The 19,556-nt window shown below is 30.2% G+C and overlaps 1 protein-coding gene across 2 annotated transcripts in view; it reads left to right on the top strand.

The window, feature by feature from the left end:
• Positions 1-9,278: 9,278 nt before the first annotated feature.
• LOC121117145 (uncharacterized) overlaps positions 9,279-19,556 on the top strand; it is a 31,666-nt gene continuing 21,388 nt past the window's right edge. For both annotated transcript variants that reach the window (XM_040711492.2, XM_071893770.1), the window contains exons 1-2: positions 9,279-10,165; positions 10,617-10,783. In XM_040711492.2, coding sequence (XP_040567426.2) covers positions 9,652-10,165; positions 10,617-10,783 — 681 coding nt within the window. In that variant the 5' untranslated portion in view covers positions 9,279-9,651. The remainder of the gene's footprint in view (positions 10,166-10,616; positions 10,784-19,556) is intronic.

The following is a 19,556-nucleotide window of genomic DNA, read 5'->3' as shown; positions in this document are numbered from 1 at the left end:
AAGGGCACGTTCGAATCATAAGCAAACAATACTTATAATGGAACAATACTTACTCAATGATGTCATCATTAATCTATCTTGAAGATATAAACATCTAATGTGTAAGTAGAAGCATGATATATACATACTTTAATTAAGTCTAAATTGCGAATAAAAAGTGTGAAATATATATTTAGAACGTTACTCAACGAATTCAATTGATAAGCTGTACTTTACTACAATACTAGTCAAAAGATGACATTTTATAAACTTGGGACAAAACGGGGCGGGGAACGGATCCAATTTAAAAAGCCCCATATTAAGGACTGATTTAACTTTTAGGTCAATCTACTTGAGATGCTTAACAATTTCATTATAAATAAGAATTTTACCATTCATGAAGGAAAACACATTACAATTCCGTCCATTAACAACCATTATTATTTCATAAAATGAGCCTAAATGGTCAAAATCACAAAGACTCCTTCTCTATGGTTTTTTTAAATTTCTAAGCTGGAAACTACAACGTATTTTTCTTTTGACGAGACTTGATACTCGAAATAGACACGTTTTTTAAGAAAAACATTAAATTTTTTAAAATATATTTTTTATTTATTTAAAATAAATTATTAATGATGAATTACATTATGCAACAAAATGCAGCAAGGTCTTGGAGTGCCCGCACGCTAAAACCCACATTTATTATTATTATTTAAGCCATAGAACACGAATATGACCATTAAAAATTTCAAAGAAGGTAGGTTTGGCCTTTAAATCCTTTTTTAAGAATCAAGTTTTTAGGGTATGGTTACGATTTAGTGCCTGATTTTGACATGAAAGACCTATATAGATGAAAATCAAATCAAATAACAAACTGATACAAACATTCAGAATTTGAAAAATGAAAATTTTTATAATTTATCTTGATTACAATCAATAAAAATGTATATAACCACTAAAAAATGGAATAAAATTAAGGACCTTACTATAGATGCGAATATCTTTTTTTATGTTTTATTTAAGTGTTTTATATCCTAGTTGAAGCTTTAGAATAGACTTTACATTTTAATTTTTTTTAAATTGCATTTAAAAAAGATTGATTTTGATTTATTTATGTTCTATTTTATTCTAATAAAAATTAAATATTGTCTATAAAATAAAGTCACTAGGTTGTGTTGAATATTGATTACGATAATATTCTGTAAAAAAAAAATTAAACTCTTCAAGCGTTTTTTAATAATAATATATACTAATATGGTCTAAAATTTAGATGTAAGGGGATGTAAATGCTGGATTATTGATCATTGATTAATTGATAGATATATTATCGATTTATTTTTCCCGCCAGGAATAATATTTTAATATATTGTCATGCAACATAAATAGTTTATTTTATAAAATTTCTTTATAAATATCAAAACAAAATAGAGCAAAAATCAATCAAATCGACCTTTTTTAAATGTATTTTTTTTTTTTTTTTAAATTAAAATGTAAGGTCTATTCTAAAACTTCAGCTAGAATATAATGTATTTGAAGAAAAATTAAAAAAATATATTCACTTCTAAGCAAAATACTTCATTTCACTCAATTTTTTAGTGGTTATATACATTTTTTTATTAATTGTAATCAAGATAAATGATAAAATAATTCATTTTCAAATGCTAAATGTTTGTATCAATTCGTTAGTTACTTTGATTTTCATCTACATATGTCTTTCATCCCAAAAAATGGCACTAAACCGTAAGCTATACCCTAAAAGGCCTTTTAAAGGCTTTAAAGGCCAAACCTGTAGATATTGAATGTTTTTATGGTCATTTTCGTGTTCTATGGCTTTAATTACAATAATAAATGTGGATTTCAGCTAGCGGTATAAATGTTGTTGCATGGTGATATATTATAGTTAACAATTGAGATTTAATTTAGGCAATTACATTTGATTAAGATCATTACTAGTTTATACTGAACTCAAGGAAAGCCTTAAGCTTCAAATGAACAAATAAATAATTTTAGACTTGTACTTTGGAGCAATGCCTTGAAACTTGACTCAAAATTCGATATCAAAGACTTTGAACTTTACATACTTAGACAAATGGGAAAATAGGGACTTTCTTCTACGATGATAGTCATCCATGTGATTACACTGATATTTGATGATGCATGCAATCAATCAAGTATGCATTAACTGGATGAATGAGACCAAGGTTCTTACAGAGCACGCGAAACAAAAATTCCAACTCTAATGTAACTTGATAAAAATTTGGCCTCTTTAATGAGATATTCTGAACCTTTTACTTTAATCATTAGGGAGCTCTGATATAAAGGAATCATAAACCCTAGGTGTATCAAGAATAGAAAATGTAAAAAGCGTTCTATCCTAGGTATATTTATGACTATGTGAGTCATAATTGCACTTTAATACGACATAAATATGTTAAAGATATGACCTTCTACTTTACAATAAGATGACTTTTATGAAGGGAGCTTGTCATTAATTGACCCAAGGTGAATTATATCATATTATTCTTTAGATTAGACGCCCCGATATAATTTTGTATGACAAAGGTGCGGAAGGGTTGATGAATTTACCATGAAATGAACAGAAGGTTTATCAATAGATGTAATGGTCCCAAAATTTGGATGTCCCGTCTGATCCCGCCGTAAATATCAAGGACACGTCCGAATCAAATACACTAGTCGTCCTATAGAAATATCTTTGCAAAATGACGTCATAATTCGAATAAGTCAGTGAGGTCATTCTCAGTCAATATTCGTCAAGGGGTATAAGTATAAGAATGTAGACAATTTGCTAGTTCAACCCAATAAAAAATAACATCACTCAAAAATACCAAATTGTGCTTTTGCATTGAAAATGCCAAGGATGGGTTTGTGATTCCTGGAACCATACTATTGACATTGTCAAATATAAATTGTCAGATTCAACAAGATATAGAACCACCTTAAAAACAATTGTCCAGAGATATGAACGCTTTCATCGAGGGAGACCAATGGATTAATTTTTATGTTTTATATTATTTAGTGTGTGATATATTTTTTATGACTTTTCGATTGTCCGAATGCTTGACTTTTTTTTAGCTCAAATGTTTATTTATATTTATACAACATCAGTTTCATTCATCTTATTTGTATTTGGTGATTGTTTTAATGATGAAAAATGACTTTGAACGACAATAGTCCCAAATTAATATAATCTCTATTTTTTTCTGAAACCTGATAACCCAGATAAAAACTGATATCAGTTTTGGAATATGCACTCAAAGATAAATTATAGCCTTCCTTCATTTCATTGGTAGAAATTTTGCGTTCCCCAGTATAATATATTAAATCTGCAAGGTCGGAAGAACAAGAATTATTGTCCTTAGTTTTCATAATTTTAATTTAACCAAGGAACAGATCTATATGACGAGGCTTCGGCTTTCCATCTAAAGTAACGTGAACAAAAAAAAAGCACATAAGGAAGCAGCGGCAAAAACTGGTAACGAAAACCTTTGTTCAGTTGTTGAATTAAGAAATTCGGAGAGAAATAATCATCGCTAATTTCAATTGAACATTTTTATTTTGTATTTTGCTTTCGTGGTCAGACGTTAATGTACTATTCGTAGAATCATTTACTTTTTGGAAAATATTTAATTTTTTCGAAAATATATTGTTCATAAATCCCTATAAAAGATAATAAATACTTTAATTAAGTCCCAAATTAAGAATAATGTCAAACTATTATCGTCCACAAAATATACGTAAGAAATTTAATAAACTAATTGGGCATGAGCGTGCTTTACTTAATAGTAATTTGTTTACATAACCAAGAATAGTTTTGCGGTTTATAGATTGATGAAAACCACTTAGAGGATTCGGGGCTCAAAATTAAAAGTTATTTATTCTGACAAGTCCTATATCATAGTGCTCTGGTCTAATAATAACCCATCATGTCGAATGATAATTCTTTTTCTTTTTTTATGTTCCTTTAATATGTCAGTTAAGACGCACTGATTAAGTATTAGTAAACATATTACATTGACTCCATCTGCCCAAGGAATCTTCCTTAAAGTACATATGCATAATGTATATTTCCTTCTTTAGGAACAAACGGGGCACGAACCTACGCACATTGAGTTCAAGAAAATAATTTCTTCCGAGCATGTTATTCATTGAGCTACGTCATTCCATTGCATTTTTACTATTCGAATTGCTGTCGCATTTGATTATTTTTATTTTTCTTAATATATTAGCAATTTTGGTTCTGGTTCAAAGTAAATGCATAGTGAGATTTCAATAGTATGGGTTAAACTTTTGGGGAATAATAACATCATTATTCCAACAGAAATGAACCGTTCCAATGACAGTATAATGCGTATGTTTTTGCTTCATACCCAATAAACCACATTTGATCAGTCCATTCATTATTAATCATTATACCACGGGAGGGTGGAATTTACTCTTTTTTTAATCAACTGTACTTTTTAAATTTTCTCGGGGGAGAAACCCCCATAATCAGAATCCATCCCTGATCCGCTCCCCAGGGTTTGATTTTGCAACTCAACCACTGCGTTTTAGTATCATTTTTTATATATATTAAGGCGAAATATCCTGTAGAAAAAATGGCTTTAATGTGAAAGTGCCGGACATCTTAATTGAGATATATATATTTGTATACAATTATCTAAATTTACATCCAAAAAACAGGAAAGCATAGGTTATAAATTAAGAGTAAAATGTATACATTGATATGTTATTTTCTTAGCTATTAACAGAAAAATATTCAATTTCCTTTTTAACAATAATAATAGAATGGTGAGGCTACATTAATTACTCTATCATTATAATCGTCCAAAAATCTTGATTTTACATTTTTATACTCACTTTTGCAGAATATATCCTCGCAATTTTTACGCTTTGAATATCAATCCATAGTGTATTTAAGGCTCTCCCTTCTTATAAGCCTTAGTCAGCACTATGTAAGATTTATTGTATCTCGCTATGTTTTATCCAAAGAGAGGGGGGAAAAAGGCTCAAAATCAGTTGTTAATTAGTCAATTATTTCCAACTATGAAATTATTTGTCAATAATTCTAAGTAATTGTTCACAGCTTAACAATAACACGTTCAAATTCTACGAATCAGGGTACAGAATACTGGGGGGGGGAGTAGAAACATAAACAGTTGACAACAATATACAGTGTATAATTTTTATGTTCATGAGGTAACGCCCTATGACAACCAACACAGATTTACTCAATAACAATACATCTCACCTCTCTCAATCATCATCACTTATGTGCTATTGTTCAAACATTTGAAATATGCTCTTAACTCTGAGATTCCTCAAATGGTATTTTAAATATATATCTATATATATGTAGAATTTTCTTGGGGCTCAATAAGACTTGAAATTGAAATGTTTTTCGCCTCATTAACTTTACAAAACCACATCAATATTTAATTTTATTCTACTTTTCTTCTATTCATTTGAATCCCATCACATTAAATTAATATATAAGCAATAGATGGCAGCACTTTTGACATACTCCCAGCGCTCCTATGAAGTTATAGAGGGAGTCTTTTTCAATATGTAAGCCACTTCTATTGCTACGAATATAAGGGCACAATATTGCCTGAAGTACATACACTCATAAAGGACAATAAAAACAATTAAATCTATTCAAATATTATTTGTTTGATATAAAAACTTACTGGGACAATTAGATCAATGGACCTAAGGTGGTTGACCACATTTATCGTGCCTGTACACGTCTAAATCAGAAAAAACTTCCTTTAATCATTTATAAATAAGTATTATCTATATATATAAACTTAGATGTGTACCTACACACACGATAGATGTGGTAAACCGTCTTAACAATCAAATATGTATGGTCGGATTTTTTATTCACCCTTTGGGCCTTTAGAATATGAATAGTGTGTTACATAAAAGACTATAAGTAGTTTTTTTAAAGGTATAATTTCATCGTGTCGACTTCAAGTCCTCAATAAATAAAATACAATTTCAAAAGTACTTTATATCCATTTAAAAAAATTAATTCGTGAGTCTTTGATTGTTTTGTCAAGTTGAGTCACAAGTCTTTAAAATATGGACTCAAGTCCCAGTCACATCGCAAGTCTAGTAGTTTATATGAAAATGTATCACAATTACTAATAATAATGTTTTATGTCAAATGCAAACCTTTCCAACAAATATAACTTTCATTTTCCACCGGCTCTGTACAAAGGAATATATTACAAGTTTTTGATACATAAACACGAGCACATATATTTATATATTTGAATCTATTGAGAGCTGTATAAAGATCAATCTAAATATATATGTACATAGAAGTAAGAGAAATAAGCGACATCTAAGGTGAAAGTAGGTGACTATACACTTTATTGATAATATGGATATAACACATTCTTAATCTAATGACTTTAAAATTAATAATATATTTATTTGTCGGCTGTCGATTTTGCTACTTCACTTTTTGTATATAAGTGTTCTAGATGCTCATTGGTTAAACCCAAATGATATCTACTATTATAAAGAGAATAATCCAACGATTGGAAATCATTGTTCAACCACTATTTAATTTTTGTGGACTTTTTTTGTTTTCTTTTTTGATAAGGAAAAGTTGCAAGGTGCATCAAAATGGCATACAGAACATTTGTGTAGTGCTTTTCCAACTATGGTGCACATCTCAGTCCAGTGCGAATGGATTCAAAGCATCTACTTTTCTTTTAAAAAATCAAAACACTCTATATTTATTTATTTTAAGAAGAAACACGATTAAGTATTCCCTCTTGAAATGAGAAAGAATGAAGATGGAAAGAAGTCAAAAAAAAGTTTGAAAAGCACTACTTGAATCAAGGATCCAATAGTTTAAATACGCAACAATTTATATCATCCCTCCTATCTAGAACTCCAACATGAGGATCGGAACATTTTCCCATCCCTTATCACATAACCTCTTCCCTCGTTCTTTACGAATTATAATGGAAAATATAGATCAAAGACCCTCTCCGGTGGATTTGTTCAAGGTGTAGTAGTACTTTGTTAGAAATATCTTTTATCTATACATAAACTACGCAAGCTCCAAAAGGGAGGATATCTCTGACGTCATTTAGTGGTGCGTAGAGTCTAGAAGCAACTTTGTCGGCGCATGGACCGGAAGACTTCCCTTTTTTTCTCTTTCTTTTTTTCTTTATCGTATCGTCGTATGTGTTGTTGGTTAGCGCATGGCGTAGAACTAAATGAAATATTAATTATTATGAGCGTCAGTCGTCCTTACGCATTTATTATTTTTTGTTTTGTATTATTTGTATATTTATTTTTCTTCTTGTTGTTACTTTTCCTTTCCTTTTTTCTACAATTCGTGAATATTCAAATTTCTTTTGAAGCTGTTTTTTAAAACTATTAAGTTAAACAAGTTTCTTTGAAGTTAATCTTTTTATATATGTATATGAATGTGGTTCATATTGTATTTCTCTCTCTCGACTAGTGTTGAAACTTGGTCCTAGATCGATTTTTTTCAGTTCGGTCCCAAATGATTTTTTCTAGAGTAGTTTGAACCAATATTTCGTTCCAGACTTTGAACTCATTTATCGAATATGAAAATGTTATCGTTTTCAAATCGTAACAGATTTTTTTCCCCTCAATCTATTGACTAATTTTCTCTCCATTAATGATTTGTACATACAAAACATAATTCTGCACTTAATTACAATTTTGTCCCTATTATTTTTAATTACCAGGTTTCTCTGTGAACCCAAAGACGGCTGAAACAAAAATAAACAAGTTTTGTTTTTATACAGTGTCTCTAAGTTAAAATGTCGGCAACCCAACAAAAACTCAACGCGTGTACGATCCCAAATGTGCCATTATCAGTGCCGGTAAGGCTGTAGAGACCTTTGTTATATCCAACATCAAGAGTTCCATTACAGCGATATACAGCCAAGGAGAATTAAAACTTTCGCAACAACAATATGGCTAACTTCTGGCCAGCTTTTATTTGACCCTACTCTACCCCTGACCTAAAGCTCCTAGGCGTTGAAGTTTCTTGGAGAAGAATGTTTGCTGTACTTCTCATCAAATTTGAATTTGGTCGGGTGTGCCATCATGATAGAGTAGTACGCCATGGACACAACCTTCATGCTATAGAGCTGATCATCTTTTTACTGACGTATAGTCTTTAAACAAATCACAAATTGGTTGGAGTTGTCTTTTCTTGATTCTATAAAAATCACATTTTTTTGTTATTTAAGTTTTGGGTCCACACTCATCATATGATTCATACAGCACATTTATCTTGATATGACGTATTTGTAGGTCGATGTATACAATTATAAAACAAGCACGACGTAATCAACAATTCATCCATTGAATAGTTGTAGATCCAGATTTTTTTCTAAAATAGATTGAGACTGTATCTCTTTAGTTCGGTCAAAGATTTTCAGACCAAACTGAACGTCACATTCCACAGCAAATCTATAAAAATACATCATCAAAAGTTGATAGATGTAAAATGCATATATTCCCTGCTTTTTTTTCTTAAAATAGTTAAAAGAATTCGGGAAACCCCTTACAAAAATAAAAATAATTAAATGTAGAGTGGATTTGTTTTTACATAAGGAAAAGGAGAAAGTTAAAAATGCGTACAAGAAATGCAAAAATATAAGTAAAAGCTAAATTATGCAAAAAAAAAAAAAAATGAAATTATACAAAGTAAATTATTTCAAATATGAAGAGTTTCATTAAAAATTAATTCAATCACAGCAGTAAATATATATAAATACAAAACCTTTTCGGCAACAAGTTGTGTCAAATATTTCAATTAATTTTTCAAAGTATTATGAGTTTACTAAATAGTGAATAGATTCGCCAAATAAATTTAATTAAACTTATGGGGTCTTTTAAAATAGAAAAAAAAAGGGAATAAGGAGAGAAAAGAAGAAGTGATGATGATGCTGCTCCTGTTTGAAATTCATTATTTTTCCGCCAGTCGGCGAGAATCCTTATAAATACATATATATATGCGAGGTCCTTTTTGTACTAAATATAAGTACATATATATGGTAGTATCTCTAGTTATTATAATAGTAAGCTTCGCTTCTGTTGAACGCCTTCCAATCAAAAAAGGACTTTCTAAAAAATAAAAAAGAAGAAAAAGAGAAGAGGGGGAATGTGTATATGTAGTATAGAACTACTACAACGCCATAGATGGAGAGCCGGAGTAAGCGCACGCCCGATGAACAACACTTATTTTTCAGAATCACGCTGCTGCTCCTGCTGCTCCAAGTTCTACTACGACTACTACTACTACAGTAGTCTTCAACACACACATCAATAGCATTTAAAATAAATACCCGAAAAAATAATTATTATAAAAAAAATTGAAGTGAATAGTGTGGCGAAATTTATATATATTTTATTTTATTACTCAACTATTAACTACCTAGTGTATTTTCAACCATATTTAATTACTTCATGGTTTCGAGTTAAAAGTAGTGTTCCTCCTCATCCCTGAGTATCCCCACCACCCCACTATGTCCTACAGTGTCCGGATTTAGCCACTTGCTTTTACACGCTCAATCAACATATCTATACAAGTAATATCGAGAAAAAGAGGAAGAAGTCACAAGGGAGGCACGACCATTCAATAGCCTCATGTCAGAAGAGGAAAAGTCTTGTACAAGGGTGGAGCCCCTCCCTCAGAAGAAGAAGATGACAACGACGAAGGTAGAAGGAATAGAGTTAGAGGAGCTGGACTTGGAAGAGAGCCTCAAACGTAAAATCAATCTCCTTCAGGTGCGCGAAGACGAGGATCATACAGGATCTCTGGGATGTAATAGCTACCTCTCGGATGAGCTCAAGATCTTTAGTCATGAAGAGGATGAAGAAGAGGAGGAGTGTCTGGAGGAAGGGGAGGAAGAGGAGTTGAGAGCCGTTCTCTCAGAGGAAAAGAATTCCCTCATTGAAGAAACGGAGGGCGCCCCTCTTCTCGAAGGATCCTGCACCAAAATCCTCCCTCCACTTGATTTGAACACTCTGGTAGCCTGTTCTACTGCAGGGGCGTCTAATTCGAGTGCATCTAGTACGAGTAGCTCGATTGGCATGGCCTCAAATGGACGTCCATCTTCCTCAAACAACACACTAGAGGCAAAAATCCTACCCGGAGGAGGTAAAATCATCGTTCCTATAACATAGCAAATAGGAAGTATCTTGTTCAATAAAATAAAAAACTAACAGAGTTTTTTAGTTAGTTTTTTTAGTTTTTTTTTTTCATGATGAAACTGTCCACAATATATATCATATGTTGAAGGAAAATAAAAAAGTCTATGAAGCTCTACCAAAATATATATACATATAAAGTCATTTAAAATATGTGGGAAGAGTTTAAATCATTTTATTTTATTTTTTCTTTGATCTTTTCTTCCCTTCTTCTCTCTCTCTCTCTCTCTTTCGTTGATTCTTTCTATTGCTTCTTGGCTTTCATCAACATATGGCTAATTTTATTTCTTTTTTTATAATAACCATTTCCATTATTTTCCTTTCAACAATGAATTTTTTACCATTTTTGTACTCGTATTCTATTTTAATTTTTAATTTTGACTTATTGTTGAATGTTTCAGGCAAGTCGGACTCTTCACCTTCATCTCCGCTCTGCTCTGGATACCCTCTTCATTCCCCATATTCAAGCAATGGCGCTAATAACAATAATAGCAGTAGTAGTAGCTCTTACATCAATGGCCCTGGAGCAACACCGCCCTCATCTTCTGGTCCACCGCCTTTGAGTATGGTAAGGTGTCTTCTTTTTGTATTATTGTTTTGATTATAAATACAATATGCGTTGCATTCAGCAGCACCCCAGTTTGTACCCAATTAGACATTGAAATATTTATTTTTGGATCATTACTTGATTTTTGTTATGGGTTTACCCAATGACGGACCGTACAAGGGCGTCTGCCGGGGTTAGCCTGTAGATGTTTTTGCAAAAATTTAAATGATTGCAATTTTTTTCAAATTTTTTTTTTTCTATAAAATGTTTTCCAAAAAATTTAATATTTTAAATTTAATCTGTCACTTTTTTTTCTCAAAAATTTAATTTTTGTAAAAAGCTATGGACTTTTAAAGTTTTTTTTTTTTTCATAAAATGTTATATTTGAAATTTCATTTTTGTAAAAAAAAAATAATTTTCTATGAATAGCCATGAATTTTGAATTTTTTTCCAAAAAATCTAATATTTGATATTTCTTTTTTTTTTTTTTGGAAATAACTATAATTTTTCGTGAAAAACTATGAATTTTTGAAATTTTTGGTAAGTTTTTCCAAAAAAAAAAGTAATTTTCAAAAACTTTCTGTGGATAACTATGAGTTTTTAAAAAATTTTATTTCTTTTGTTTTTTAAAGAAATTCCCCTCCCCCCTAAATTATAAACTTGTGGACGCACCAACCTAGACATCACTTTGTAGGTCCACGCCAGGAATACTCTATGTAAATATGGAATATTCTTTACCTTTTTCACTTTCAGTCGGTCAAACTATGGGCAATTTTTTTAGCATTAGAATAGTTATGAAATGAAGGAAGGAAATGAATTAAAGTAATCGTGTTATGAATGTCTTGAGGAAATGAAATATTCATTTATGTTATCAAAATACTAATGAATTAATAAAGTTATTTTAACTCGTTAAGACATTCATTACAGTTTTTTTTTCAATTAAATTCCATCTTTCATTTCATAACTATAATACTCATTGAAAAAAGAAAAAATCGCCTCTGGTTGGTCAAAAAAAGGAATGGGTAAAAGGACTGTATATTCCACGTATGGAGTTTTCCTTGACAAAAGATAATAAATAACATAGTAAGCCAAAACCTTCAATTTGGACTTTTGACTTCTTTAAACATTTTATATTTAATGAGAACCCCCCTGTTTCAGGGTTGTACATACATAAATATCAAAAAAATCTATTATGTTGTCCGTTTTGCTATAATTCTTAATTATATCAATATTTTATTTCATTTTTTTATTTGGTACAGAATGCCCAGCTCAGTTTGTCTCCCTTTGTAACTTGAAATAAAATACTTTGTACATTAAAGGCGTCAGAATCATCGTAGTAGCCAGTCTCACTGTGTATTCTGCTCGTATTTTGAAAATTATTTGACGTATAATTTTGCTATATGTTATTATATACATATAATACGCCACTGGCCCGAGTTTCATTTTTAATTTTCCATATACAGTCAATTCCGGATAAAAGAAACAGTTATTTTTCAGATGAAAAGTTGACTATATCTTAATTTTTCTTATATTTGAAATATATAAAAACCATAATTTTTGGATAGTTATGTAAATAATTTATTTTGAAACTTAGAATTTTAAGGAAATCCTGTTTTTGACAGATCGTCTAGGATTTTTCAACTATCTTCAAGTGAGACTGTTTTTAGGGGTAGTCATGGAGGGAGGCATTCATAATTGATATGTATCCGTAATGATTGTAAAGAATTCTGAAATGAATTTAAAAAGACGCATCTAGAATAAAAATGTTAGGAATAGCTATAAACAAGACAAAAATCCCCATGGTGATTCATCTTTCTCAGGAATTCCTATGATTTTGATAACAAAAAAATGAATAAAATATTGACTTCATGAGGATTTTATACTTCAATACAAAGTATTTTATGCACTCAAAAATTGATATATATTCGAATCTTGACCATAAGCATATTTTTATTTTATATGGATTTAACTGTACATATGTAATTGTACTATTCTAGGTATAAAATCACTATTAGGTCATAGACCAGGGCTACTCTACTATGATGAAGCACTATTAGCCAGTTAGACATGTTCCAATGATTAGATAGGTCCAAAAAGGTAATTTACATTAAATTATGAAAATAAAACAACCTGAAATACAACTACAACACTCAAAATGCCCGGAAACGGACAACCAGTTAAGTAGAGTGTCAGCTATCCTGTGTCCACTCAGTTTGCTATTTTTTTCTTTGAAAACATTAAATTATTTAGCTTTTAAAGATCAGAATATCAGAATATTTAATAGGTCAAATCTTTTGAAATGCAAAGATGTAGATATTTTGAAGGCAATAATATATACTTCCTCAATAACAGCTCTTTTTTCGATAAGAATCATGCCTTTTACATGATTTAAGACAACCCGAAAGATTCTTTGACGCTTAAATGAGATCCGATCCTCTTTATTAATGGATTCAAATGAATATATGTATACAATACCAACAACGGCACAAAGCATCCTTCTTCTCCTGTAGCCATGATGATGTCTTAATGCGTCAATCCAAGATACAAAGAGAGAAAGAGATCTTTTCGGTTCGATAAGTCATTTTGTACAATATACATATATTATAAAGGTTATTATTTATTCCACCAAATAAGCTATTAACATATATATATATATAATATTTATACCTACATTCGTATTTTGTATATAGATACGAGTACTTGTACATACATAAGTGACAATGATGAAATGCGACGTGGAATCACTTTGACACTTGGTTATCATTGACAAAAGACAATAAATTTTATTGTTGTACTTCAAGTAATGTTAATAAAAACTTTATCAAATTCTCATATTTGAAGATTTGCCGAAAAATTATTATTATTTTATTATTAGGTACTATTAGATATTTATAGCTGATGCGTCATAGTTTCTATATATCTACATACTATGTACATGTTGTGTACATATTTGTAGACACCTTGGAACCTTCCTTATCAAAATCAGTTCAATTAATAATAACAGTACATACATACTGACATACATATATCATATATAGTTTATCATCAATTTAAAGACATTTTTAAAGGATGAAGAATTGGCTAGTGTTGAGATGGTCCAGTATTTCCTTGCTGAAGTACGGTCTTACGACTTTTGTTGAGATAAAGTTGAGTTTAAGAAAATAAAATAAAAGTTTAGTTTAGATAGTTTGATCCTTTATATCACTACAATAATTGTTTATTATTTTTTGACTATAACTAGTAGTTTATATGATGTAATAGAGGGCACAGCTAGCAATTGCGTGTGTGGTTTGTGACCTTAATAAAAGTTGCAGTCCTATATTTCATGTAAGTGATGGGTCAACATAAAAATGTTCTAAGAAACAAAACAAAAAAAAGGTCATCGAAATATAAAACTTTTTTATTTAAAAACAATGGAATAAATAAGAAAAATAAAGATAATAACCACCGAAGAACATTTACAAATAAAATAATGTTTTTATAACTGAAGACGCACCCAAGGGGTTAATAAACAATATTTGTGGATAGATTACTGACTATAACTTGTCAAAGAATACAAAAGTAATCACACTCAATTTTTAGAAAATTAACGTTCCAGCTTGCTTTTGTGTTGACAAGCCGGACATGAAGTAGATATCTTGGAGAAATATTGATCTTTTCATTATAATTCAAACTAAAGAAGACACATTTTATCTTTATTTAAATACATCAGAATAATTAATAGAGGAAAAACATCCTGAATGACATCACGAGGAATCGTTTTTACCTTCTTAAAGGACCGACTGACGGAACTGAGGTGGATCGCTGTCCTAGCTCTAGTTGAGAATCAACATAACACTAACTCTCTAAAATACAACTCCTTCTTCCCCCATTTCAATTCATAATGTACATTTCCTTTATTTGTATTTATTTGAATTATACAAATCACCTTCTTTTTCCTTTTTCTATTTTCATTTCTTGAAAACTTGTGTCAATAATAGACTTTGCACGTGTGTCCTTCCTTGAAAACTCATCCATCCATCCAGTTACTTCTTAGTTAGTTATTTGTCCAAATGGAATTGAAACGTATATTGTTTGTCAAAGAGATTCATCGGATTTTAAATCCCCTCCTTTTCAAACCATATTTGAATAAAGTACATTATAAAATCATTTCTTCCCAATACGAGGAAAGAGAGAGAGGGACGTATAAATTAGGGATGTATTGGACCGTAAAATTGTTTGTTCTTAAATCTTAAAGGCATGTAATAAAGGGACACTAAAGCCGTCATATAGAAATGACCTCTACTCAAAGACATAAATATCAGCTATATAATCCATCAGTCTCGACCATTGAGGATCCAACTTTTGTAAGAATTTTGGGTAGAAAACTGTTTGGATCTGATTGACGTATAGGTAATGTAGAAGTAGAAGATGAAATGAAGATGTGTTTGCATAGAAAGGAAAGTAAAAGTACATAAATTTGGAATCCCCAACAAAGTAAAAGTGAAACTCTAACCTATGATTGCTTGAATTCACTTTTTGGAAAAGAAAATGGTCACAAGAAGCCTTGGAGGGATTGAAGAATCATAGAGGAATTCTTTCATTGACAGTCATCTAAATTTTAGTTGTGCGGACTAATGGTTTACACAATCTTTTAATACAAGATCTTAAACGTTCCGGGCTTAACAAAGAAAACAAATTTTTTTCGTTCAAAATTGTTTTGTTTTTATTGAGCAGAGTCCCTAAAACACTTTTCTAGCCATCGTTTAGCTTGAATGGTATTTTATCCCATCAAAAAGCAGTGTATACTTATAACACGAGATTGTTTTTGATCCAATGTTTTAGAAGTATCTCTTAGCATAATAGCGAAGAAACTAAATAACAAACTGTCATGAAATTGTGAGAGCTGTCTTTTGAGGGTTCCTATACTCTGAAAATGATGTGAATAGCAATCTATGTGTGAAGCCGTGGAGTTTTCTGCCTAGTTGTTATGTTCATTTATCTTTTTTAAAGTCGTGAGAGATCTTATTATACTCCCAACCCCGCCCTAAAAGAATAGTAATAAATAGTTTATTAAGCTTCAATTAAGAATAGAATCAAATATGCATCGAGTTTCAAGGACAGATTTAGATTTTAAGTACTCTATCAATGTCTGATACAAAAGTCATAAGAATAAATTAATTATTTATTCTGTGGAACTAATTTCCCCTTTTATTAGGGAAAATTAAACAACATATTATTTGTTATACCCATGTAGAACTTAAGTACGAAAAAACAATGCTTCACGTTAACATACTAATGTATGTACATACCATTTTTTTTTTTTTTTTTAGATCTTTCTCATCTTATTATTATTAATAATAATACAATCTAATTCATTTTCTCATATATGAATGTATAATGTGTATACCTTCACATATAGCTCCTTCTTCTCTTTTGAAGATGTTGAAGACGAAGAGGATAATATAATCTCTATATGAAAAGATTTTTTTTTTTGACCATTTTTTTTCCTCTCTCCTTTTTCCCTTTCTTCAAATGAGAATTATTATAATTTTTTTTCACTTTTTATCTCCATATACCAACATATGTAATATATATATTTTCTTCATCAGGGCCGTTCACAGGATTATTTTGGGAAGGGCTTGGGTTTTAGAATCTTTTTTTAAAAAATCCTATTTTTTTTAAATTACCAAATCCAATTTACCAAAAATTTCAAAAGTAATTGAAAAATGAAATTTTAAATATTAAACTTTTTCTAAAAAACAAAGTCAAAAATGCACAATTATTCAAAAAAAAAATCCAAAATCCAAAGCTATTTACGAAAAAAATTTCAAATATTAAATTTTTTGGAAAAAAATTTCAAAAATTTGTAGCTGTTCACAGAAAATTCATTTTTTGGGATATTTGGGATGGGCTACAGCTCCTGTTCATGGTATTCTTACCTATTATAATTATACATATGTACATATTTATCAACGTCTTCTAAGTTTGATATAACGTTATAATATTATATACCTGTATATGAGTGTTGGTTTTTGATCTGTACAACAACCTAGGCCAATCTGAGAGCCTTATAATTTTGTCTGGACGAACTATATAACTTGGTCTTTAAAGAAGTTTAAATTTTTTTGAAAAATTACCTCACTACTTAATGCTTAACACTCTTTACTCTTGTCAACTAATGCCTTTTTTCCCTTAATTAATTTTCTGAAAAACATTGACTAAAAGAATTATAATTAGATTTTTTTAATAAACTAAGAATAATCATCCAGAATTGAATAATATTTGGACTTGCTTTGAGCTACCATAAGTGATGTACGCCATGGACACATCATCAAGGGCTCCACATCTATCTGCCGATGTGTTGAAGTTTATTGCTTGTGAAGAAAGACATATTGAATAAAAAATATAGTTAAAAATAGTACTTAACCACATTACAAAGTTTTGAGATGTTTTTTCTTAATTCTATAAAAATCACGTGTTTCGTAATTTCCCCACTCGGTGCAACTCATATAACTGGGATGGTGAGAAAATCGATCCACAGAATGATACCAGGGGCGTCCGCAGGGGTTAGGCTGGAGGGACTGAAGCCCCTCACATAAATTAAGGTTTTTTGTTTTTTATTAGAAAATTGAATATATGATATTTTTTTTAAATATTTAACTTTTCAGATTTTTTTCGAGAAAGTCAATTTTGCAATTTTGTTTTTGAAAAAATTCCATTTGCAATTTTGTTCCAAAAAATGTTATATTTAAAATTTTTTATCAAAATTTTTTTAATTTAGTGAACACTTGTGGATTTTGGAAATATATTTCCAGAAAATTAAATATTTTAAATTTTATTCGAAAAAAATAATTCTGTGAATGGCTGTAGATTTTTGAAATTTTTTTCTCAAAAATTTAACTATTTCAAATTAAATTTTTAAATTTTTTTGTTTTCAAAAAATTTAATATTTCAATTTTTTTTCAAAAAATTCAATATTTCAAATACAATTTTCAAATTTTTTTCCTAAAAGTTTCAAAAAACCAAGCTCTTCCAAAAAAAAAAAATATATATATAATCCTACAAACGAAAAACAGTCTACGTTTTTAAAATGATTCGGCTGACCGTCTGAGGCCACGGTTGAAATCGGTCTTTAAAAGATCACTTATAGCCAAAGAGGGAGGGAAATCAGTCCGGGCCGAATCTCAACACTATTGTATGCATATGTATTTTGGCGTTGCTTTAACACTGATTCTATATCTTATCATCTCTATTTGATCAATTAAGTAGACAGTTATTAATAGGAGTAGTTTATTAGGGCTATCTACGTTTGTGTTTGTGAACTTTGTATATATGGCAATAAAGGTTACTTAAACAAGTATCAATATGATGGCTCATAAGAAATGTATTTATACTTTTTCCTCATTCTATGACATAAATTTTCCATGTTTTATAGATTTGACATATATTAACTTTTATTTGTACAAACATAAAAACATATTTAATTTCAGGAAATGAGTTATGAATTAATACAAAAATCGAATGTTGTAATAACGTTATATTGACAGAATGTTCTTTTAATAACCAATTTTAAAAAATAGACAACGATGAATATCATTAATTTCAATTATAACAAAGTAAAAGTCAAATTTTGGCAACCTCATTCATTTTTTTGACATCGAACCCTGCGTTTTTGACAAATTTGACAACAAGATTATATTCAAAAGAGAATAGCATCACCCATACCCCCTCTGAATGTTTTTAGGGGTCCTCCAGCACTACATAACAAGTCTGTGAAAAAGTCGTTATACTCGAAGCCCATGTTGAGTCTCGTATGTTTTTCTCATTAGTCCAAGTCCTTGAGTATTTTCATTGAGTCCACTTCAAGTCCTCGAAAAAAATAGATACTTACTTCATATCCAGTGAAAAAATTATAAATGACTTTCGAGTCCAAGTCAAGTAGCAAGTCTTTGATTGTATTATCAAGTCATATCGCAACTCACTCGAGTTCAGATGGAGTCGCAAGTCTCATGGACGACATAGTATATAGCCCATAGGTGTATGAAATGGGGATTGAGGAAGAGGGATGTAATGTTTGTAAGAGTCAGAATAAATTAACTCTCAAAAAAGTCATTTAAAGAAACGTATTTTTATAACCAAAAATATGTTGAAATAAAAGGTCATTAAAAAATGTCTTTAAAATCATTCCAGTCGAAAATTTGCATTTATATAAGTAGTTATTAATATTCGGGTAAAATTGAAATTGTCTCACATACACTTATGGTGTATTTTTCTGGAACTACTTTGGATATTTGTTTCTGGCTGTTAGAAAACTATTGTTTTATACCGTAAATCTCCATGAGAAAGTTAAGTTAGAGATAGTTTGGAGCAGTCCTAGGACTGAATTCATAATTAGTCACTTAGTTTCCCCCTTTCAGTCTTTTTTCTAATCGGTCCAATCTTTTTCACCATCCATCAGTCCTAAGGATCGATCAGTTGGTCCTTTCAAACAAAACTATATTTTTTTAATTTCTTCACTCCTAGCTAGGATTGAAGAAAATAAAGTGAATTTCTGATTGCTATAAGGTAGCATATGTATAGAATATTATACGATCTAGCCACAAATCTCCTACTTTAAACTGAAGGTATTTCGTATTTTTGAAAGAAGTTACAAGGGGATCTGCAGGTGGTGGGTAGGTTGGAGGGTTGTAGCCCCCACTCCAAATTAAGGATTTTTATTTCTTTTTTTTCTTAAATTTAATATTTTTAATTTTTTTCCATAAAATATTATTTCCTGCACCCAGCTACGGATTTTTGAAATGTTTCTCCAAAA

This window comes from Lepeophtheirus salmonis, chromosome 1 (assembly GCF_016086655.4).
Source record: "Lepeophtheirus salmonis chromosome 1, UVic_Lsal_1.4, whole genome shotgun sequence".
NCBI lineage: Eukaryota > Metazoa > Arthropoda > Copepoda > Siphonostomatoida > Caligidae > Lepeophtheirus > Lepeophtheirus salmonis.
This window is presented reverse-complemented; position numbering and strand designations above follow the sequence as displayed.